This window comes from Leptonychotes weddellii, chromosome X (assembly GCF_054177405.1).
Source record: "Leptonychotes weddellii isolate Sample4059 chromosome X, ASM5417740v2, whole genome shotgun sequence".
NCBI classification, from domain to species: domain Eukaryota; kingdom Metazoa; phylum Chordata; class Mammalia; order Carnivora; family Phocidae; genus Leptonychotes; species Leptonychotes weddellii.
Window position 1 is genome coordinate 42,470,592 of NC_138385.1, and position 24,848 is coordinate 42,495,439.

A 24,848-nucleotide genomic window follows, 5' to 3' on the forward strand; every position below is an offset into this window, starting at 1 on the left:
GATGGGTTAGCCTGGTGATGGGTATTAAAGAGGGCACGTTCTGCGTGGAGTACTGGGTGTTATGCACAAACAATGAATCATGGAACACTACATCAAAAACTAATGATGTAATGTATGGTGATTAATATAACAATAAAAAAGATTCTCTCTTCCTCTGCCCCTCCCCCCACTTGCTCTCTATTTCTCTCAAATGAATAAATAAACCTTAAAAAAAGGAAAGAAACAAGGAAACAATAGCTTTGAATGACACACTTGACCAGACAGAATTAACAGATATTTTCAGAACAGTCCATCCTAAAACAGCAGAATATACAGGTTTTTCAAGTGCACATGGGACATTATCCAGAAGAGATCACATATTAGGTCATAAAACAGCCCTCGACAAATACAAAGAGATTGAAATTATACCATGCACCTTTTCTGACCAATTCTGAAACCAGAAGTCAACCACAAGAAAATATTTGGAAAGACCACAAATATATAGAAGTTAAACAACAGGCTACTAAACAATGAATAGGTCAACCAGGAAATCACAGAAAAATAAAACGATGCATGGAAACAAATGAAATTGAAAACACAATAATCCAAAATGTTTTGGAAGCAACAAAAGTGGTCCTAAGAGGGAAGTATATAGCAATACAGGCCTACCTTGAGAAGCAAGAAAAATCTCAAATAAACAACCTAACCTTACACCTAAAGGAGCTAGAAAAAGAACAAATGAAGCCTAAAGACAGCAGGAGGAAGGAAATAATGAGTAGAGCAGAAATAAATGATATAGAGATTTAAAAAACAATAGAGCAGATCAATGAAAGCAGGAGCTGTTTCATATAACACAGCTCATTTTACCAAGTCTAATTTTCAGAGGTTTTTATAATTAATATTCATCCTCCAGACCTCTACATACTTTAAAAGAAACCAACCAAGTTTACAGTTCTAAAGCCATTTTTAAAGGTATTGTAGGTTAAAAATTGTATATACACTAATCTGTGGTACATACAAATGCCCCCCTATATTTGAACCATTGTAAAAACTGTGCTATATAACATGATTTTATAATATCTTAGAAGATTTTTACCTCTTGATACCCACGTGCACCTTCTATTAACATTGAAGACAGATTTATTTGTGCTCACCAATGGATGGATTGATGTGTATATATATATATGTGTATGTATAGACATATATATATACACACACATATATATATGTACACACACACACATATATATATGCATGCAATGTTGAACTTGAAGAATAGCACAAAAGTCTGTTTTTTTAAGCCTAAGGTTTACTATCCTTCATCTAGATGCCTCAGCACTCAAGAAACTTGAACTGATATTTGCACAATACATAACAATCACTTGATCCACACACACACAAAAAGCAGCTGCTTTATAGGCTTAACCATGCTACATAATGCTGAGGACAGAACATGATAAATACCATAGCCAATTGAAATTGCGTAAGCAATTTTTGCAAGTACAATGTAAGACATACAGCATCATTCAATGCCAAGTATTTTCACAAGCAATGGTGAGAGGTGCTAATGGAGGTCATAATGGGTCCCTCTAAAGAGCACCATGGGGGGACTCATTCAGATATAGGTCCTCCCATCCTTTGTTCCTCTGACTATAGCCCTTACTCTATGCTTGTCATTTGAGTGGGGATTTAGTCAGATGAAATTCTCTAGGATTATAGTAGGAATTGTTTTGTTAAAAGCCTGGTCACCAACTGAAAATACTACCTTCTCCTACCCGTTCCTAACAATCTTCCTTTTGAATGACCATCAGTTGTTTCACAAGATAAAATACATTTATTTTGTGTAAAGTTGTTTACCTGCTAGTTAACCAGGAAATACTACCAAGTTTTATTACTTTAATTACAAAAATCATAAAATAAAATGCATATGCAATAAAAAAGATTATGTAACAAATACCTATTTTCAAATTGCCTTGGGACTGTTTATGGAGTGGTTTGGCCTAAAGCAATTACTAAAAGCAGATTTGAACGCTATTATAAATAGGTATAAGCTTTCCTTACATAACCCATATTTATATTATCAATAAAAGCTGAGACTTAAAGCTTGCAGTAACAACTTTGTGGAGAAAGCAGGGCAAATTTATTATCTGTGATCCTTTCTTTATCTCTCCCTATTACATCTGGGATAACTGTGTAGTACTTAGGTGATATGACTAAATCTTATTAGTAGAGGTTTTCTATCTTAAGCACAAATCTGGCATTTAAAAATCCCAAAGTCAAAAAGTTAACATAGAAAATGTCAGGAAATTAAGCAAATTAAAAGATACTGTCAACAGTACGCAGTACTGTCAAAGGACAAATAACCCCAGTTAAACAGTATCAGGAATGGGTAATAGATTTTTGAAAAGTAGATACCAAGGTGAGAGAGACAGTTAATGTCAAAGCATAAAAGATATTTAAAGCACAACAGCTATTATATTATAAATATATTTGATGACTATTTTATCATTTGTACAGCTTACACAGCTGGGTACAAATAGCAGTAAAAATTTGAGGTTTTTAAATTACCAGCTTGCACCAGTGCTAACCATGAAGCATAACCAATGCTAGCATAAGTAAGATTCATTTCCAACTTAATGCATTTATATGTTTCAAAATTAGCTTATTTAGGAAAATATAAATGACAAAAACTGTTAATGATATATAATCTTTTCAAAGCAGGCTTATTTCTTTTTATTTTAAAACTTTATTTTTCCTTCCATGAATGTTTAAGTGGCAGATAGTCAGTAATATAAATTATTCACATGGATTCTGTTTCAATTAGCCAAAGAAGAGTCATAAACATGAGAAAACAGAATTTTTAACTTTGTTGGCTTAGAAAGAAAAAGATTTATACCATATGAAAATATTAGTTCCCTTGTTCGTCTGATGCAGAATCCTGACATTATTAGAGTTAGAAGAATAGAACACTGTGGAGTACGTATTGAATTTCTCGCTTTAATAATGAAGATGTAGTTCTCTGTAATCTGAAATTAATTTAAAGCTAGTGAAAAGAAGTAATATTCTACTATCTCTGTTTTGTTCTCTCCTACTCAAATTTAACAAGTAATAGCAGCTTTCAGGAGGACAGCAGGTACAAAAGATTCAAATTAGATGTCAGAGTTGAGTAAGTCAAGTTTGCCTTCTTCTATTATTTGAACGGGACTTAACTAATTTGTTCAATAACCTGTAGTTTTTTTTTTTTTTTGGAAAATTATCGTGCTCACTTTGGCAGCACATATACTAAAATTGGAATGTTACAGAGAAGATTAGCATGGCCCCTGTGCAAGAATGACACGCAAATCTGTGAAAATTATTTTCTTCTTAATAAAAGTTAGAGCTCTGGAGAATGAACTTCAAAAGCAGTGACCATTTCATAAATAGTGTGATGTTCAGATTGAAAACAAATAAGATGACAAGTGGATGGGAAAGCAAAGTGGTAGAATCACATAAAAGAAATATATTGGAGGGAGCGGGCTAAAAAAGGCAACTCACGGCAAAATCCTTTCACTCTCTGCCCCAGATTCAAGTCAAATCAGAGCTTTTCAGGTGAAGCAATGTAGTCCTATGACAAAGTATCATGAAAAATGTACCAGTGGCTTATTTTCATTTTAGCTGCATTTTTGACATCTTATGGCCTGTAGAGATATTCCCTCGATCACATACACAGGTAACAAATGCACCGTGTGTCATCTCTAAAGTCACATTACTGTGATTGTATTCATACAGGCTTTGCTTTGCATTGTTTTCCTAATAGAAAAGACTGATTTGTTGTTATTCATTTATACTCTCTTGCCCACTCCCCATCATTCCTACAAGCTGCATAGTCAACCAATGTGAAATAAGTGAACAAAGAAACAATGTGCTTTAGAAAACATGACTGAAGCATTCATATCATTTAGAGGAGAAAAATCCCAGGAATAAAAGAGCTTGGGTCTACCTTAAAGCAGGAACTTCCCTGCAGAGATAAATGGGAAGAAACGAAGGCACATAATGCCACTGCAGCTGCAATATTTCTGAAGTAGGACCCTCAGAAAAGGGCACAAGCTATTCATGCTTCTAGAAACATTGCGTTTAATTCCTCTGCCAAAGATTTAGCAGCTTAATGGAAAGGAGCAGCACATGGAGGAAAACAAAAAATGAAAGAAGAATTAGCACTGCAAGGAAATTTGCTTAAACTAGTATTAGAAAGAAAATATTTCAGAAATGGTGCCCTCTAATAATCGCATGCGCTAAGGCTAGAATAAAAGGTCATAGCTAACTGGTACAAAAGCAGGTTTGGACACACAGGAAATAAAATTCTGTGATGCATTCTACCCAACCACTACCCTTTTTACCTTCGACTATGCCAGGACATGTTCCACATGTTACAGAACCCAGGAAAGAAGCCAAAAGAAGCCATACTTCAAAATTGAGCTTCTTTTCCAATTTTTATTTATTTATTTATTTTGAAAGATTACTTATTTCTTTATTTGACAGACACAGAGCACAAGCAGGGGGAGCGGCAGGCAGTGGGAGAGGGAGAAGCAGGCTCCCTGCTGAGCCCAACGCAGGTCTTGATCCCAGGACCCCGGGATCATGACCTGAGCCGTAGGCAGACGCTTAACCGACTGAGCCACCCAGGCGCCCCTCCAATTTTTAAAGAAAATTTTGCCATATTTAACTTTTATAGCCAAATCAACTAGGAGAACAAAACATACTTGATGGTCAAGAATGGAAGTTAAGTAGTAGTTTAAAAAGTCATGCCTAATGCATAATAAAAAAGCTTCCACATGACTTGATTAAAAATCATGACTGATAGGGGCTCCTGGGTGGCTCAGTCAGTTAAGCATCTGTCTTAGGCTCGGGTCATGATCCCAAAGTCCTGGGATCAAGCCCCACATTGGGGACAAAGGGGGCTACCCCCAGGAGCTCCCTGCTCTCTGGGGAGTCTGCTTCTCCCTCTCCCTCTGTTCCTCTCTTGTGCTCGTGCTCTCTCAAATAAATAAAATCTTAAAAAAAAAACATGAGTGATAAAAGATGCTACTTTCTAAGGACCATGCTTTGGTTTGGAAAAACAGATAATGAACACACTGCAGAGTCTCAATTTACTGGAGTTAGCCTCCAAGTTTAAAAAAAAAAAAGGTGAATGAACAGAGCTGCATGTTTTCAAGACATTACAGATTAGAGAAAAAATAACATATCAGTTAGTTTATAAGACAAGTGCTTTTAAAAAATATTTTGTTTTACATGCCTTAATTATAAAGACTTCTCCTTAGTGTAGAACTTCATTATGACCTATTAGAGTAAAATCTAATACATTATTTGAATGAATTTGGAGAGACAAAATTTTTTTAAGTACTAAACCTACTAAACTACCTTACTTATCGAAATCCCAAACTTTTTCCTTTTCATTGAATACGTTTATACCTGTCAAGCTGTAATCAACTGCCCATTGTGGTCTGAGGAACTTTTATGAAAAGGTATTTTTCCCTTTAATGTTTTTTTTTTTCCAGAGTATATACGTTCTGAGAGCAAAAAAAATCATGTAGTCATTTCACAACTGTCTATACTAATTGATGAAATAATTTTTGTAAGTATACAAAAGGTTCATCATCTGCTTCATGCTTTACTCACTACCAGGAATACTTATAAATTCCAGCAGTGATGACACTATAATCCTAAAAAGTCTGGGAACCAAGAGTTCATCTAGGAACTTTTCTCTGTCCCTTTGAGATATCCTTCATTGACCCCTCCCTGACACCAAGACCTGAACAATTTTACATAAAGTAAGAAAGAATGTATTCACTAAGTATTGTCAGTCTTGTTTGTTTTCCTAAAAGGGATAGAATGCTGAGACTTAAGTAAGACAGACTTCAAATAATACTGACACAATTATATTTCCTCGTTTTTTTCTGTCAGTTTTTCTTCCCCACAACTAATATGTGGAATATCAGATTGGGACAATGGCAGTGGGAAACAATGTTGTAAGAGAGAGAAAAAGATAAAACACAGTTCTGAAGCAGCAGAAGGGAAGTGAGGAAAGTGGTGTACAAAGGGCCCAGGACTACAAAGCATGTTAAGTAGGAAAAAAGTTAAGAAACTGGAAGCATAATCTATAATGCATAGAATCTGTGTGGACAGCATTCAACTTGACCATAATCCTTTCTCAGTGCTTTGCATCTTCCTCTGCCAGGAAGTTCTAAATGAACCATGCAAAGTGATCAATACTGTTTGTGGCAACTGAAAAAAATTCAAATGGCAAGATGTGATTTTTTTTTTCCCATTTCTCTTTTCTAATCTAATTCTACCTGAATTCAACATTGAAAACATCCTCTCATAATTTCCTAGAAACTCATTATGTTGTTTTATTCTAAATTTATTTTCTGTACTGGACCATTATCCCAGTCACTAAGGATGGTCATCCTCTTGGTGCCTTCACATTGTGGATTTTTAGGACTATTAACTAAACTTGTTTTAATGTTCTAAGTACATGAGAGTTCATTTAATTTTTCGACCATAAAATGAAAACTTCATATTAGAAAAATTCTTTAAAAAAGAACTTTTTCTTTTTAATTTAAGCATGTTTGATTCCAACTATCTGTTGATGACAATAAAATCCACAGTTATGTACAAAACAATCATCTTTCATTATCTCTGACACTTAAAGTACTACTGATACAGACAACTGAAATGATGTCACAAATATGACTAAAATAAACACTAGATTATCCACAAAGTCATATTGCTTATCCCTCCTGATACAAACTTCCCTTCATAGGTTGGCTCCAAATATTTAAAGAAAATCAGTTCATTAACAAGATAGACATGCATACTTTTGATTCATAGTGATAAGTCTGCTAAAAATATAACTGTCATTATAACTTTCAATAAAGATGAAATCCATACACAGTCCTATCAACCTTCCAAACAATATGAAAATCATATCCTTGTTTTTGTGTTTTTTCATTTCTTTGTGTCTGGTACATACGTTGACTTTCTGAAATCACTGCAGAGTTGTGAATACTGTATGAAATAAAAAGAAAAAAAACCCTGTTCATTGCCCACAGAGTACTGTATTGCTTGCTATATGCTCCATCTATGCAAGACAAACAATAGAACAGGCAATAACCCTAAGAAATCTCAAGCTAAAACCTTCCCAAGTGAAAAGGGGAAATATCATCCTAGATTCTAAAAGTCCCTTAAACAAACAGTTCAAGTCCTTAGAATACTCATAGATACTAGACAAAACCCTTAAACTTCTGAAGATCTGTTCTCCTGAGTAAATCTGTGAGAAAGCTGGGAAAGCAATTAATTACTTACACTTGTTCTAAAGAGATTCACTAACTTCTGTCTACTTCCCGTCTTATAGAGCATATTTCCAAAGACTGATGAGAAGATATGTAAAACTTAAACAAAAGGCTTTGTTTTTCTTCTATTTTCTCTAGTAGTATTTAGGAATTTTGCCCTTTAAGCATTAGGGGTAGAACAAATAGCTATTTGGGTTGAGAATGACAAAAAGGTGGCAGTCAAAGGCAAGCACAATGGATGTAAGAATAAGAGTAATGACATATAGTTATATTTTTTTATATAAACTCAGAATTTTTCTTTACTTGTCAAGCCTAAACATTACTAGTAGAAAGGTCATGTGAAGGTAACGCGCATAGGACATTTGAGTTTTCCCATAAAATAAACTCAGCATTAATGGAATTCCATTTACAGTGATGTAGAATGAAATTTCTATTTCTTTCATCTCCTAAATTTCAAACTTGAGAGATAGCTTCACGTACAATATATTGAAAAGGATTTAATTTAGATTCAATTTTTTTGATAATTGTGAAGTATTCAACAAGCAGTTATCAAGAGCATGTACTATACTGAGTTATGTGCTAGGTGCTAAAAATAAATCATAATCTTTTAATAGTGAAACACAGTTATAAGCCTTGTAGTATTTTAACACTTTGTATCATCTATATCTTTAAGAGGGTTCACATTGAGCATAACCTTACAAGGTTTCCTGGAATAGGTGAAACACTGTATTAGGGTCAAGGTTTCATAGCTCATGTTTTTGCAAATGCAAAGAATACCAATCAATAATAGAAAAACTTGAATCTCAAAAGAGTACTATGGAGCTTAAGATACCCACAGCCCTTTTCCTTTCTTCCTTCACCTTCTACTCTTCTCATTTTAATGGACACAAGGAAAAGAATTACCAGGAGTAAGGTTGAAGTTGTAATACACAAGAGAGGTGTGTCCAAAGGTTTCACAAAATTAAAAGATGGGTAGGGAGTACATTTATTTCCAGGTGCATCTAGCTGCCTTTTGCCACTGGGGCAGCAGATGGAATTTGGCTGGACAGTTTACAAATTCTTATCCCTGTTTAGGAACATACACAGTAATACACTCCTGAGTCCATATGAGAGAAATAAGCCCATAATCACAACCACCAATTAAAACAACTATTCCCCATGGGCGCCTGGGTGGCTCAGTTGGTTAAGCGACTGCCTTCGGCTCAGGTCATGATCCTGGAGTCCCTGGATCGAGTCCCGCATCGGGCTCCCTGCTCCGCAGGGAGTCTGCTTCTCCCTCTGACCCTCCCCCCTCTCATGTGCTCTCTCTCTCAAATAAAAAAAAAAAAAATCTTTAAAACAACTCTTCCCCTTTCATTTTGAGAACAGTTAATTTAAACAACTATCCCCCTTTCATTTTGAAAACAGTTTTTCAGAAAATTTAAGGTACTTATTACAGTCTGATGAATACCTTGTCAGTTAATGTAGTTACAAATCCACAATGTTTGCTCATATTAGAGTGGTCTCATGCACCTGACATATAGGGTCCCTACCATTTATTCCTGAATTGAGGGTTTGTAAATAAGCAGGTGGTTATGTGAGCTTAACTACTAACATTAGCATGTCCATAAATTTTTGATATGGAATTAAAATTACCAAGAAAAATTTATTGCTGCATAATAATTGCTTGTCCGAACTTATCCCACATTCCAGTATATAAAGGAAGCCTGCTAAATTCATATTCTCATTAAAAAATCAACTGAAATTGACCTTATCTCCTACTGGCCTGCAGAGATCACCAATGAAGAAATGTGCAGCAGAGCTGATTATATTGTGTAGGAGAAAAGACAAGCAAAAGTGATTGAAATACCTATAGAGAACATCATCAGTGCTTAGAACAATTTTGCATATAAATAAAGCATAAATGGTCTGTGTTCAATTTGTTCTCTAGTTGTCAAAGAATAATCAAAGATAGACCACATAGTAATCTTCTGTTTCCGGCTTCCCTAATGCAAACCTACATCTTATACAGTATGTATGTATGTCTGCCCCAAAAGCAAAATTTAATTTCCACAAATAAAAAGAAAACAAAACCCCAAAATTATGTAACTAATATAGGTATATGTTTCATCATAAAATTCACATTTAGTGATGAAAAAAAGAAGACACTAAATTAAATGGTCTTACAAATTAATAGTATTTTAGAACTCAATGCAATCTGGCTTCTATGCCTTTCTCACTCCAACCCCCTAAACACACTCCTAAAACTAGTTTTGTAAAGTCACCATTGAATTCCTAATAGTTAAATCTGATGGATTCTTTCCAATCCTTATTTTCTTGGTTCTCTTGGCTACATCTGATGCTATTTGGCACTTTCTCTTTGAAAAGTAATACCACAATAGCTTTTTTTTCTCCTCTCATCTCCATAACCAACCTCTTCATGCTCTATTTTATGCGCTCCATCTACCAAGCTAGTCCCATAAATTGGTGGTTCCACTTCTGTGGCACATTAAAATCGCCTGAATAACTTTTTTGTTTTTTATTATGTTATGTTAATCACCATACATTACATCATTAGTTTTTGATGTAGTGTTCCATGATTCATTGTTTGCGTATAACACCCAGTGCTCCATGCAGTACGTGCCCTCTTTAATACCCATCACCAGGCTAACCCATCCCCCTCCCCCCCTCCCCTCTAGAACCCTAAGTTTGTTTCTCAGAGTCCATAGTCTCTTATGGTTCGTCTTCCCCTCCGATTACCCCCCTTCATTTTTCCCTTTCTGCTATCTTTTTTTTTTTTTTAAACATATAATGTATTATTTGCTTCAGAGGTACAGGTCTGTGATTCAACAGTCTTACCCAATTCACAGCGCTCACCATAGCACATACCCTCCCCAGTGTCTACCACCCAACCACCCCATCCCTCCCAGCCCCCACCACTCCAGCAACCCTCAGTTTGTTTCCTGAGATTAAGAATTCCTCATATCAGTGAGATCATATGATACATGTCTTTCTCTGATTGACTTATTTCACTCAGCATAATACCCTCCAGTTCCATCCACGTCATTGCAAATGGCAAGATTTCATTCCTTTTGATGGCTGCAGAATATTCCACTGTATATATATACCACATCTTCTTTATCCATTCATCTGTCGATGGACATCTTGGCTCTTTCCATAGTTTGGCTATTGTGGACATTGCTGCTATAAACATCGGGCTGCACGTACCCCTTCGGATCCCTACATTTGTATCTATGGGGTAAATACCCAGTAGTGCAATTGCTGGGTTGTATGATAGCTCTATTTTCAACTTTTTGAGGAACTTTTAAAACATACTATCGCCCAGGCTCTCACTCCACAGATTTGGATTTCATTGGTTCAGAGAGGAACTGGACATAGCTATTTCTTAGAAGTCTCTCAAAGTGAGTCTATTGTGTAGCCAGGGCTGAGAAACAGTGCCACAAATGTTTGTTTTCTCCAGGGTTCTCTCTTTTGCTCACTTCTCTATTTATTTTCCCCAGATTATCTTACCCATTGTATTTTTAGCTGTGACCTGAAGGTTGACCAGTTCTCCAAGATTCCTAGTATTTACCCTGTAGTTATTGCCAAGAGGTAACCACGCTAACACTACTGAGAACACTCAGTGGCTTGCCTAAGGATTATTTGATTTGCTACTTCCTCACCACCTCCTTTCCTCATCTCAAGAAAATCACACATAAACTATGGCCCACCCACTCCTGACTTTCACCACTTGCAAACCAGTTAACTCTAAAGCTGACAAAGATTTTCTTTGAAGATCTCATCCTTTTTGTCTCCCTCCTCATGTCTCCCCAAGCTTCTACCCAGTTAACTCAAGAATATCTTTCTTCAACACCCAATCTATTCTCTCTCTGTATGAGGCCACAAATGTCTGTCATTTTAACTTATGAGACTATTCTCTCTGCATTAGATGACTATGAATCACCTATCACAGAATAAATGAGAAAGTGCTTTGTTAACTTTGTAAAGCACTAGGCATGCTGAAGTATTTTAACTATATCACATAGTATATGCTCAATAAATACAATTGAATTAAGAGAGAAAAAGGCCACATATTTGTAAGTGAAACTAGACATATTAACTTATGATTGGCAACTCCATTCAAGACCCTTGTAAGTGTCTAGAGTTTCCTGTCAGAATCTCTAGAAGAGACACGATTTATCTTTTCACTCTTTTGTTTCCTTCAAGCCCCAGCATTTAAGGTACACAAGATATTCATTTTTTAATCCATTAGGACCTTGTTCTTGACCTTCACTGTTCTACTGAAACTGCTTGGAAAAAGGTCAACTGTCACCTGCTAGTTGACAAACCCACTGGTCTTTTTTCAGCCATCATTTTATTTAACTTCCTGCAGAATATGACCCTGCTGACTTTCTCCATTCTGAAATTCTCCCTGCCTTCAGTCTTCCAGATGTCACTTTTTTTGCTTCTCTTCTTCCCTTTCTAACCATTTTTTCTCTCAGTGTCCTTTGCTGATTCCTCTATTTGCCTCTTAAATAATGTAATTCCCAAATACTCTATTCTCAGCCTATTTACCTCTCACTGGACATATTCTTCCTAGGTGATCCCAAGGTTTCTATAACCCTGTATGTGCAGATGCCCCCCAAATCTGTTATTTCCAGCCTCAACCCCTCTTGCTTTTGTGTGTGTGTGTGTGTGTTTGTGTGTAGTTATGTAATCTTCTACTTAAAAACCTCTGCTGGCTCTTTGTTGCAACAAACTTTGCATTATTGCCACTGTTCCCCTTCCCTATTTCCATTGCATGTATTTACCATTTCCTTTATTTGAAATGCTAATTTCTCCTGTTCTCTTCTAAGTAAACTACTATTCATCAAAACACAACTCAAAACACAACTCAAATGCCACTTTCATTATGAAAAATTTCTTAAATTCTCTAGGCAGCTAGTTGCTCTTTCAGCATTTTCTACACAGGTATATCACAGCATTTATATTGTGTATATATCTGCCTTCCCCACGAAGCTGTGAATACTTGAAGCTAGCACCCATGCTTTATCCATTTTTACACTCCAGGGCCCTAGCACTGTTGCCTGGCCCCTAGGATTTGATCAATAAATGTCATTTGGGTGAATGCCACGTTTCTGTTTATTTGCCTGCATTATGTCATATTTTACTAGATTTCAAATGCACATTATAATATAGTAACTCTTCTATAGACTAAATGGGGTTTAGTTGGCTAGTCCAAGAATCTAACACTTACAAAACAGAAGACTGGGGAACTTCATGGGAAAGAACTCATCCTAAGGGAGAAGGAAGTAAGCAGCTTGGATGAATGACCAGCTTGACCTAGTAATAGTAACAAACAAACAAACACAAAACTCCAACAGAACTTGGTCATCAAAAGATGAGGATGATACTGGGGCGCCTGGGTGGCTCAGTCGTTAAGCATCTGCCTTTGGCTCAGGTCATGATCCCAGGGTCCTGGGATCGAGCCCCACATCGGGCTCCCTGCTCCGCGGGAGGCCTGCTTCTCCCTCTCCCACTCCCCCTGCTTGTGTTCCCTCTCTCGCTGTGTCTCCCTCTGTCAAATAAATAAATAAAATCTTAAAAAAAAAAAAAAAAGATGAGGATGATACTGAGTGCTATACATGGGATCTGTCATGGGCTTGTCTTTGGACCTTGCTATATGGGACCAAATCCTATAGAGATCAAGAGCACTGTAACTTAAAACTGAAAGCTGTTTCTCTAAAAATGTAAGACTTTCAGGCATAAGTGGTGTTGCTTGGTACACTGGTGAAGTGCCACAAAAGAAGAGGGAGGTGTTTCCCCTCACTTTGCCACTGACCACTGTCAAACTCTGGCATCATGAAGGCATGAGAGTGCCCACTGCTATAGCAAAGAGCAGACATGGAAATGTATGGTATCACGGGTGGAGGTAGAAGAACAGTGGTGGGTGACTTTGTTTGTGAAATGCCCCCTGAGAACTTCCAGAAATGCTTCAAAGATCCCTTATAGGCATTTGAGGTCCTGAATGTGTATGTGGAAAGAAGAACTAGGAAAATTTGGGTTTTGTTATTTACGTGAGGTAGAGGGGCCTAGGAAAATGTGGGTTTTTGGGTTCTGTTGTAAAGATATTTTCCCTAATACTTAGAGTTTGCTTTTTTTTCCTTCTTTTTTTTTATCATTGTTTCTTGCCCCTATCTGTTCTCACATGGTAAATTAGAGCTTCTCATTTTTTTAATTTAAATTCAATTAGCCAACACATAGTACATCATTAGTTTCAGATGTAGAGTTCAATAACTCATCATTTGTGTATAACACCCAATGCTCATCACATCACGTGCCCTCCTTAATGCCCGTCACCTAATTATCCCATCCCCCACCCACCTCCCCTCCAGCAACCCTAGGTTTGTTTCCTATAGTTAAGAGTCTCTCATGGTTTGTCACCCTCTCTGATGACTTTCCGTTTAGTTTTCCTTCCCTTCCCCTATGATCCTCTGTGCTGTTTCTTATATTCCACATATGAGTGAAACCATATGATAATTGTCTTTCTCTGATTGACTTACTTTGCTCAGCATAATCCCCTCCAGTTCCATCCACATCAATGTAAATGGTAAGCATTCATCCCTTCTGATGGCTGAGTAATATTCCATTGTGTGTGTGTATACATATATACATACATACATACCACATCTTCTTTTTCCATTCATCTGTCCATGGACATTTCGGCTCTTTCTATAGTTTGGCTATTGTGGACATTTAGGACTGTAGAGCTTCTCATTTATATTGTTATCTTGCTGATCCATAAACCTACAATTGTGTGTCCCCTGAGTTTCTTTTTTTTTTTTTCAAATTTAGTTTTCTTGGTTGCCCTGTGTAGTTCTACAACCAAATTACATTTATTCTGTTTCCTGGTTTCATTTCTTCATACGGCTTCTCTTGTAAATTTTTTTTTTAATGTCTGGAACTATATGCCAAAATCTGGTAATAGCCAAAATAGCTAAGTTAGATATCTATTGCTAAGAAGACTGTTTATATTTACTTGCAGTGGGCGAAGAATGAAGAAGTCAAGTTGGTTGAGAGAGGAGAAGCAAGTTCTAAGTATCTATAGCTATTCGGTAATGATTTCAGATGTGGCATTGTGTATTTATATTTTAAGTGTGGTTTTCACTTCTGCAAAGTTTTTTTTTTTCCATGTGTTTCTTTTTCTTCCAAAGCTTACCTTTGATCTTATAATGACAAAGTCAGGAATACTTATGGGTAATTCTTTCCAAAGTGAATTGTAAACATACGGAACTTATTACTTTGAGAGCTAAAAAGGCTGTCACAAAGAGGGTCCAGAAGGATTCAGCAAAATTCATAGGTGGTAAATCCATACTAGGTTATTAAGGAAAAGTGAGATGTTCCTTTCACCCACCAAACTGTTAGAAAGCATAGTCCATATTCTAGGGATGAATGAATAGGTGAGAGGTGAAGGGGTGGGGAAAGTTACTCAAACTCCCGTGCTGTACAAGCACATGTTTCCTATCTCATTACGACACATATAAAATCACATTGCAATTTTATCACATGGCTTACATTCCTGTTTTCCCAAAAGGTATGTAAGCCCCTTGAGGCAAGTGTCCTGATTGGTGGTACATGTACCTGAACCAGTACATGACATCCAGGAAGCATTCAATAAAATTGTTCAATTGTTGAATTAATACTATCAATCCCTGCAACCTCACAATCTACTCACTGCTTAGTTCCTGCATTCTGGCTCCCAGTTCCATCCAAATACTGAAAAGATGCTCTTAAAAAGTTGATAGAAAACTCCCATATGGCAAACCATTGGTCTTTATCCTTTTTGATTTTACCACAGCAGATGTCATTGTTGAAAATGCCCACCTTTTCTGCCTTCTTAATACTTTCCTCTTCCTTTGCTCCTAGAACAATGTTTTGATTCTCCTCCCACCTGTCCAACTACTCCTTGTCTATCTTCTTTGCTAGTTTTACTTTTAGCCCCTAAGTGAAAGCATTTTCAAAGTTCTGTTTTTGGATCTCTTTTATCTGAAGAATCACTCTAATAATCCCTTCCATTTCCATACTACACCCAGAAATCTTACAAACTCAACCATCTTGTGATGAAATCTACACCTATCCTTTTAAGAAACTTCTGGACATCTTGACCTCAATGCTCTGCTGCCACTTTCAGTTTCACTTTCCCAAAACTTACTTTATCTTCCATCACTACTCCTTTTCCTGCTCTTAATAGTTTTCTCTAATAACCCAACTATCTTTCTAGCTAATCAAATTCAAAACCCTGGGATTATCTTTGACTCCTGGCTACTCCTCTTCCTCTTCACCTAAATTATCTCTTTTCACTAAGAATATGACAGAAGAATCCTAATTCATCATTCACACTCCTGTAGATTAAATGTCTTAATATATAGCTTTGATCATGTTCCTCCACTGCTTAAAAACCTTCAATAGTTCCCCATTGCCTAAAGAATTATATGCTAACACCTTAGTCTCTTATTCAAGCACTCTATGATGTGGCATCAACCTACTTTTTAAAAAAAAAATTTATTGGGGCGCCTGGGTGGCTCAGTCGTTAAGCGTCTGCCTCCGGCTCAGGTCATGATCCCAGGGTCCTGGGATCGAGCCCCACATTGGGCTCCCTGCTCCGCGGGAGGCCTGCTTCTCCCTCTCCTACTCGCCTTGCTTGTGTTCCCTCTCTCTCTGTCAAATAAATGAAATCCTTAAAAAAAATTTTTTTTTTAATTCAATTTAGTTAACATATAGTGTATTATTAGTTTCAGGGGTAGAATTTAGTGATTAATCAGTTGCATAGAACACCCAGTGCTCATCAACCTACTTTTCCAGAGTTCTCTCCATACTTCTACACTTCATATAGCCTATTTTCTTACTAGGTGGACTATCTGCCATGCTCCCAAAATGCTTTGCACTTTCTTACTTCTGTATTTTTCTTAATGACATTTCATTTGCCTACTATCCCTACCTCCAATTCCAACTGCTGAAATCCATACTCACCCTTCAAAACCTTTTCTTCCATGACTCTTTTTCTGATATATACAATAAAACATGATATTTCCTTCCTCTGAGCTCACAAAGTATATTATTAATAGCTCTTGTATAATACCTATTATTTTTTGCTTTATTCTGTAGTCTTTCTGTACCGTTTCTCTTTCCCACAAGACACAAGGGTCTTGTAACTAAGAAAAATCATAATTATTTCTGCATTTTCCTTCATGTGTAGCATAGTACCTTTCAGAGAACAGATGTACAATAAATTAATGAATGTTTAGGGGCTCATTTCCTAATCTCTGAGTTTGGTATTAGCAAAGCTTGTAATCTGGGTTGATATTCAGCCCATATGTATTAGTACTACATAGTGGCTACTTATTGCCTGTGTACATTCTGACTGGTTGAAGCCTGTGCTATACTAGTTATCAATATTTTTTTCAATAGCACTCCTTATATAATAGTCTCCCTTGAAATGTCTTTTGGGACCCTTAGCTGAAACAACACTCTCAGTATTTGGGCTATAGGCAATATTTGGGAGCTCAGAGTTGCCTAATTTGGTAGATCCTGGGAGGGGACATAGACTCAATGTGAAAGTTTTATAATTTAGGCAACTAATCATACTATTTACTAACATTTTGATTTTCTAATGAAGAATATAAATCATCACTTCATTTTGTTTAAATAGTGAATCGAAAACACTGCAATTAAAAGCACAATTGTAGAGCTCTGTATTTTACATACCAGAATTTCCATCTGTAAGTGATAATGGAGATGGCAAGCAGAGCAGTACGTCTTTGCTGTTTGTGGCTCACTCCAATTTCAGATTTTTTGACTATTCCCTCTTATTTTACTTTACTTGATAAAAATAGCCTTCTTTATAATTTGATTTTTCTGCTTCTATCTCATCATGTTGAAGTGGAGGTTATTGAAAGAAGCAAGAATGCTGGTGTTGAACAGGTAAAGTATAACAATATAAAGTCAATAGGGCATTGAAAAAGAACCAAATAAGGTACCTAGGAAAGTGAAAACAAAAGGAGGCCAGCAGAAAAAGATATCTAGTTAGGAAAGTCAGAAACAAGGAAGAAATCTGGGAAAATTCCCAGTTCTGTTGCTTCTAGAAAGAGGCAAGCAAATCGGAGAGTTTTTGGCAGACTTGTCAACTCTATGCCTGCCTCTCCCTCTCCCTCGCGTGAACTCTGATGCTCAAGATGCTTTAGCAATCATTGCCACCGTCTGCTTCTAGTTTCTTTTTACCGCTGGACATTTGCATTGGCTGCTGTCACTTGGAAGGACCGCCAGAACTACTTGGGCTGATATCTTTGACCCTGTGTGTTCATGGAGGTACTCCAGCTACAAACCAAAGGAGGTCCCGGTTTGGATTACTTGGAATCAGTACTGTGAAATTATGCAGTTTGTGAATCTATTCTTGGTGTTTCACAGTTGATGACACTATATTCCCTTGCGTACCAAACTCAGAGAAACCCTATTAGATGATCTCTCTCTTTCTCAGTACAGTCTTTCTAGAGTCAGTATGAGATGTGAGCCTAATCAAACATGGGCCTTAGCAAATGTATTTTAAAAATAAATAGCCTAGAAAGATGATGGCAGTTCTTTTATGGTATGGAATAACATGCTTATATTTATCAGCTGCTTAACAGAGAACTGAATTGATAGAAAAATTATTTCAGTTTGCTTTTCACTGTTAATACTCTGATAGTTCAAGAAAGAACAGTGAAGGTTTCTGTTTTCCTTAGGAGGTGGAAGGGGTCTCTGATAGCATGGTAAAACATTCTTATTTTACAGATAAAGACTGAGAGTAGATGAAATGGCTGCTTCATAGTTACAGATTACTAGTGCTCCTAATATTCTGCTCTGCAGCACTACCTTAAAAAATTAATATGAATATACAAATAGAGATTTTACTTTTCTTTCCTCCAGTCTTTTACTCTTTTTGTAGGCCATCTTCAATGTCTTCATATCCATCAAAATTCACCCAAATGTAAAAAAGATGAATATAACTTATATTGTCTTCTGCCATGAATTTCACCATTGCCAAAAGCTTTCCTGGACAACTGTACTGGGCTCCATTTCTTTCACTGCTTTGTTGGAGTACAATGGTTTTAAGAGCTACCACTTTGTATTCTGATGATATACGTTAGTTTCCAGTCCAAATACAGAATATTTTTTGAATTGTAGGCTATTCAAGGCAAATCTTATTAATCTAAATTAAGGAGAACTTACATGTTTACTACTAATGCTCCTTTTTCATTTACTACCCCATATAGCTCCATAGCCCATGAAGAGGACTTTTATTTTTTTTTTTTAAAGATTTTATTTATTTATTTATTTGAGAGAGAGAGAATGAGAGAGAGCAAGCACACGAGAGGGGGGAGGGTCAGAGGGAGAAGCAGACCCCCCGCCGAGCAGGGAGCCCGATGCGGGACTCGATCCTGGGACTCCAGGATCATGACCTGAGCCGAAGGCAGTCGCTTAACCAACTGAGCCACCCAGGCGCCCGAAGAGGACTTTTAAAATCAATATACCTAATTTCTTCCTCTTCTTCGAAGAAGATATAAACTAAAAATATAGAAATTTCCTTAAAGGAGGTGGATAGCTCAGCTACCTGGATTATTCTGAGAGGAACTATTATTTACCTCAGCCATAGCGTATGAACAGAGAAGACAGACAATTTTCTAATACCACTGTGCCCCTCTTCTCTTCATTAACATGGAGAATTAATATGGATTATATTACAAAGTCAAAATGACCTCTAGAAAGAAGCATTATTTCAGTTTCCTTACCTGTAAATAGCTAATGTGACATCCCTAGGGCCAATTACTTTTAATGATTTAATTACATTTATGGTTTTATAAACCATGTTCCACCCAAACCACATGCACATAAAACAACAATTAAAATATTTAATATTAAACACAGCAGGAGTCCTTATTTCTGAAATTTTTTTGCAAAGTCTACAGTTATTTGAAGATACCTTTGCCAAGGTGAAACTTGTGATCACATAGACATAGAAGCATGTTGAGACTTTTTAACACATGAACTGAGATCCACTGTTAAAAAAAATTCATGGGGAAGGTTTTTTGGGGGTGGTATTTGGCTACGAACATTCACATTTTATAATACCATGCAAACTGGAATGAGTTTTACCTGGATTCCTTGGAATCCGCTTTCTGCGGTCTCGGAATGCTGCACCTGATTGTAGGGCTTCTAGAAGATTATCCATCACACCAGTCTCATCACCCTCTGGAGAGAGGGAGAAATCAGAATTAATTCTGGAGCAATTCAAGTTAAACTACAGGAAAATAAAGGGGGAAAACTCCTGTCAGATTTACATAATATCCCTAAATTAAAGACGTGTATCTGTTTAAACATAATGGTTCCTGTCAGTTTCTGGCACCACAGACTACTTTGCTTATTATGCACCATTAAGCAAAACTCATGCCAATCCCACTGTTCTTTCAACTTAAGGACCTTGTCTTTTGTATTATTGATGACATGCTCAGTATGCAAATAAACAGTAGCTGATCAGCTACTGCTGCCTTCCTGTTAAGATTCTTATAAAATATTCCTAAGGAAGAAACCAATGACCTGGCTTAATGCAATCAATGTGCGGGGTGTGATTTGATGAAGCAGAGTTACACAAGGTTAAATACTGATTGTATTAATACCTTCAGCATTCAACCATCATCTGCGATTATCTCAAAAGACACTATTTGCAAAAACACATTTGCATTCTATTCCTACCTAATCCATATCCTTTACCCATTTCAGAATGCTGACACTGTAGAAGGAAAAGGTGACCACATCATTTGAAAAGCCACATTTTACATTTGAGAGACATTAGCCAGAGTCTCATCATCCCTTTTATTTTTTAATTTTTTTTTCATCATCCCTTTCAGAATGCTGTTGTGTTTCTAAGTTTTTCCTATGGGAAAGAACTGTTAAGATTCCATGAGCAGAGTATTCAAAAGATGTGCATGGAAATTCCTAATGCAAATGCATTTAAAACATTTTACCCTACCCTTATCTTTGAAAATTCTGGCCATCAAAAACACTTTAAAGATTTGTTAGAACATTTGTCTCAAGGTATTTATTGCCAGAAACTCTACTACACTGTGGATAATCCACAGAGAGCTGAGACGCATCTTCCCATCTGGCCTAGCTGACAATAAAAGGACCCTAACTAAGTGGCTAATTTGAGTGGTAGCTAAATGTGTGGGTCTGGGGTAGAAGACATTTGTAAGCAGAAGGGTTAAGAGAAGAAGAAGGCAGGAGCGAGGGAGAAAAAACTGACCTGGGAGCTATTTAAAGTTAAATTTAAATCCTACTTTGTTTAAAGAATGACTATGGGGTATCATATCACACACACAAAAATATTCTCTTACAGGGCAAGAACAAGCTAAAACCTTTTTTGATTATGCCCTTTATTTGACTTGAGATTAATCATTTGTTCTTTTAAAATGAATTCTCTAGGACATGATATTAAATAAAAAACAAAGAGAAGCAGAGAGGTTCTCAGGTCCAAAATCTGGTAAAAACAGGACAAATAAAAGGAAAGTAGAACCCCAGCGACTAACCAGGGAAAGGGGATTATGCATTTAGGAATATTAAAGCTGCAGACACATCTGAACCATCACCTGCTCTCTACAATAGAAAAAAAGAGGAACTGAAAGTAGTTTGGTACGGTTAGAATGTACCTGGGAGAATGAAATTTTAGGCAGTAAGCACTTTACATATGTTGTATCTTTTAACCCAGCTACACACTGAAATAGGTATCATCTCTGTTTTCAGCTGGGGATACTGAAACTTAGACTTTAAGGATCTCGTTCCAGATCACACAGTTAGCATGTGGAGGGGCCCAGGTAGGAACCCAGGTCAATATGACACCAAGACCAGCCCTCTTTGCATGCAGCTAACAGAAGACAAAATGGACTAGGCATATGGTGACCAGATGATAAAAGATCATAATTCTATGATATGCGTTTGAGCATTATCCTATAAGTCAACACTCTCCAATAGATATAAAATGCAGGCCAAAAATGTGAGCTGTGTAAGTAATTTTAAACTTCCTAGTAGCCACATTTAAAAAAATTTAAAAACAGATGAAATCAATTTTCATATATTAAGTAAATGTTTAACTCAATATATACAAAAATATTTATTTTTTAGTCTTTTTATCAGATTAAGTCTCAGAAATCTAGCATGTTTTTATTAGCTACATTTAGCTAATTACATCAGATTAGCTACATTTCAAGTGCTCATTACCTATATGTGGCTAGTGCCTACTGTATTGGGAAACACAGCTATAAGCAACAGGAAGCGACTTGATTAGATTTTCATTTTAGAAAGACTTATTGGACAGCACTGTGGAGAATGACTCAGAGTATGGCGTAACAGAAGGCAGGGAAATGGTTAGGAATGTAGTGTAACTGTCTAAGAGATAAAGGAGCGAACTAAAAGGATAGAAGAGTGAATGGAGAGGGTGGATACTTTGAAGGTCTTAATATAGTTAATAAGACCTGGCTGAAGGGGTGAGGTCAAGGGTGAGGAAAGGAGTCTAGATGATCAAGGATAAACAGGTATGAGAAAATATGATTATTTTTTTAGGAATATTTAAGTAGAGGGGCGCCTGGGTGGCTCAGTCGTTAAGTGTCTGCCTTTGGCTCAGGTCATGATCTCAGGGTCCTGGGATTGAGCCCCATGTCGGGTTCCCTGCTTGGCGGGAAGCCTGCTTCTCCCTCTCCCACTCCACCTGCTTGTGTTCCTGCTCTCGCTATCTCTCTCTCTGTCAAATAAATAAATAAAATCTTTTTTTTTAAAAAAAAGGAATATTTAAGTAGAGCTATCCAGTGAGCAGTTAGAAATATGAGTCTGGACCCCAGGAGTGAAGTCTGGGCTGAAGCTAAAGATTTGAGTACTGTTGGAAGATGGGTGAGATCACCCTGATATACTATATGAGAAGAGAAGACACTATAGGATGCAACTCCTGAGGACCCCAATTTTTAATAGGCCGTCAGGAGAAGCAGAATTGCACAGAAGACATGAAAGGAATCTGTAGAGATATAAAAATACAACCAGAAGAGAACCACAGTATAACTGAATTTCATTCATCCTTATAAAAATAGTCATTATAAAGACTATGTAGAAAAATAAATATATGTATAAAAGTGAAAAAAACAGACTATAAAACAGCATGTATTTATGATTTTACATAAATAATATGCAATTATTAAATTTTAAAACATTAAAAAATATAACAATCACATGGATGCCACTTCATTAAAATTCTTTAATGTAATTATATTGTGTATATACTAAAAATGGAACAAATATGATACAGAGAGGAATTAAAAATAAATCCCTTTACTTAATTAATGGTTGCCATCTGAACACAACACTCGTCAAAATAGTATGCTAGGTCACTTTTTCTAAACCACTTTTTTTTCATTAGTTTCCCCCTCCCCCTGAGAAGCCTTTTTAGACACTTTTTTCCTAATCCCCCACCATTAAAATTTAATACAATAGATGTACTGCATATCTGTTTATATAGTATGGCCCTTTGGAAGGCCAGAGACAATTGTAATATCTAAGATTTTTCTCTGCCCACCTCCCCAAGAACCAATATTCATCCCCTTGGGGGTGATACTGTTCCTGCTGAGAAGGCATGTGTTAGATGGTTCTATTAAAAAAAAAAAGGCCAGGTCTTTGTAAATATCACTGATGTATTAAAGGAAAGAAATATACGTTTCAGTCCACCATACTTTATCATTTGCTTCATAACTTTTCAAAAGAGTTGAGAGATTTTCATGAAATACCTAACCTGAAGGTATGAAGGTTTTATAAATATACCTTAGAACTGTTTTATATTTCAGTTACTCTTCCTAAAACAAAATGGAAGCCAACATGATCATTTGAAAGATGTCATCCTTCATTTTAAAGGAATTTCAGTGGAATTTGGTATGTGATTGAATTGTGTGAGACTGACAATTCACTTAGAATTTGCAAGTTCATAGAACCATTAATTCTTACTTAGATGTGATTTGTAATAAGTATCTGTTTTTATTTTCTATTTTTTGGTCCATGAGGTCAAACTTGGGGAAAAATGTGTCTTTTTCTCATTGAAAAGGAAAATAGTTTTATTGAATTGCATAGGAAACTGTGTTTTCTTACAATACATATTTTACTCAGTGGAAGAATATCAAAGAAAAAAATTGGTACTGTTTTTAGGCCCTACAGTAATATATGGGCATGTCTGGGAAGTAACAATTCAGAGGCAACTTTCTAACATTTCATCCTGAAATTAGATCAGAGACAGTATTAAGGAGGTAGGCTGGCTGCATGCAGTCCAGTGGGGCTCTGTGCGAAGTACATATATTTGGGTAAAATGAAAGGCATGCATTGTACCTTCTATTTCATGTTTCCAACGGTGTTGGCCATTCAGTGGATACAGAATGTCTGCTGATCTCAATTTTCATCATCAACAATTACCTGTGTTGTGTTGACTTAATTTCCCCAGAAGAGTTTGGAGATGACAACAGATTAAAATTATCACTAGGTAAATTAACTATCTCTGGTACACCTTTGTGCAAGACTATTCCCCAATGGTTGCACAAACTTATTTAGAGGCAATTCTCTGTGGGTTTCTCACATTTCTGTGCACTTTGTGAGCACAAGAATTGATGACCTTTGTTCTGGACTATCTTTTCAAGACTGTTTTTATAGTGAACAGCCTTGAAAGACACAGTGTCTCCCTTCAGAGCAGAGGATAGGTCTGTTTGTTTTGAGGATAGATTATATTTCCCTACAGGGGGATCATTTCATTTCATTATAATAGACTTGGGTTCCTTAAAACTGGGGTCCTCAGCAGTAAAACAAACCCACTGTGTGCATAGCATACACCTGAACTCACCTTGGCACTGCCCTGGGGGAGTTGGAAGGTAAGGGAAAGCAGTATGAACATGAAGCTCACACTGCTGGCTGTACTGTGAATAACAAGAGTTCTTTGTCTCTGACCTAGGAGTCTTGTTTCTTATGTAAGCATCCCTGAAACTATAGCAGGCTTACTTGTTAGCATATAAGTAGGGTAAAATTTCTGACCCTTCACAGTTTTTGAAAATACTCTGAGATCTCCTTTCTTTTTATCAAACATTTTTAATTACAATATCCCTTATTCCTCTAAGAACCTAACACTTAGTGCCTTGGGCATTCCCATTAACTAAGACCCAACTCCAGGTCATTACTTCTCAAAAATGACTAAACTAAAGCCAATAATATAAAAATTATTAACTAAGATCCTAACAACCTGGGAATAATGGCTTTAATTCACTATTATAGGGGCGTGTGGGTGGCTCAGGTAGTTAAGTGTCTGCCTTCGGCTCAGGTCATGATCCCAGGGTCATGGGATCGAGCCCCACGCTGGGTTCCCTGCTCAGAGGCTTCTCCCTCTCCCCCCTGCTCGTGCTCTCTCTCTCTCTCAAATAAATAAATAAAATATTTTTAAAAAATCACTATTATAGCCTC

The 24,848-nt window shown here is 36.6% G+C and overlaps 1 protein-coding gene and 1 non-coding gene across 3 annotated transcripts in view; one reads left to right on the forward strand and one right to left on the reverse strand.

Moving 5' to 3' along the window:
• The window catches only part of LOC102727555 (protein diaphanous homolog 2), a 687,910-nt gene that overhangs the window by 136,900 nt on the left and 526,162 nt on the right, over positions 1–24,848 (reverse strand). For both annotated transcript variants that reach the window (XM_081808540.1, XM_081808541.1), the window contains exon 22: positions 19,476–19,571. In XM_081808540.1, the coding sequence (XP_081664666.1) occupies positions 19,476–19,571 (96 nt within the window). The remainder of the gene's footprint in view (positions 1–19,475; positions 19,572–24,848) is intronic.
• LOC115940960 (U6 spliceosomal RNA) lies at positions 3,238–3,344 on the forward strand. Its single transcript, XR_004075682.1, has one exon. It is a non-coding gene; the product is annotated as a U6 spliceosomal RNA (small nuclear RNA).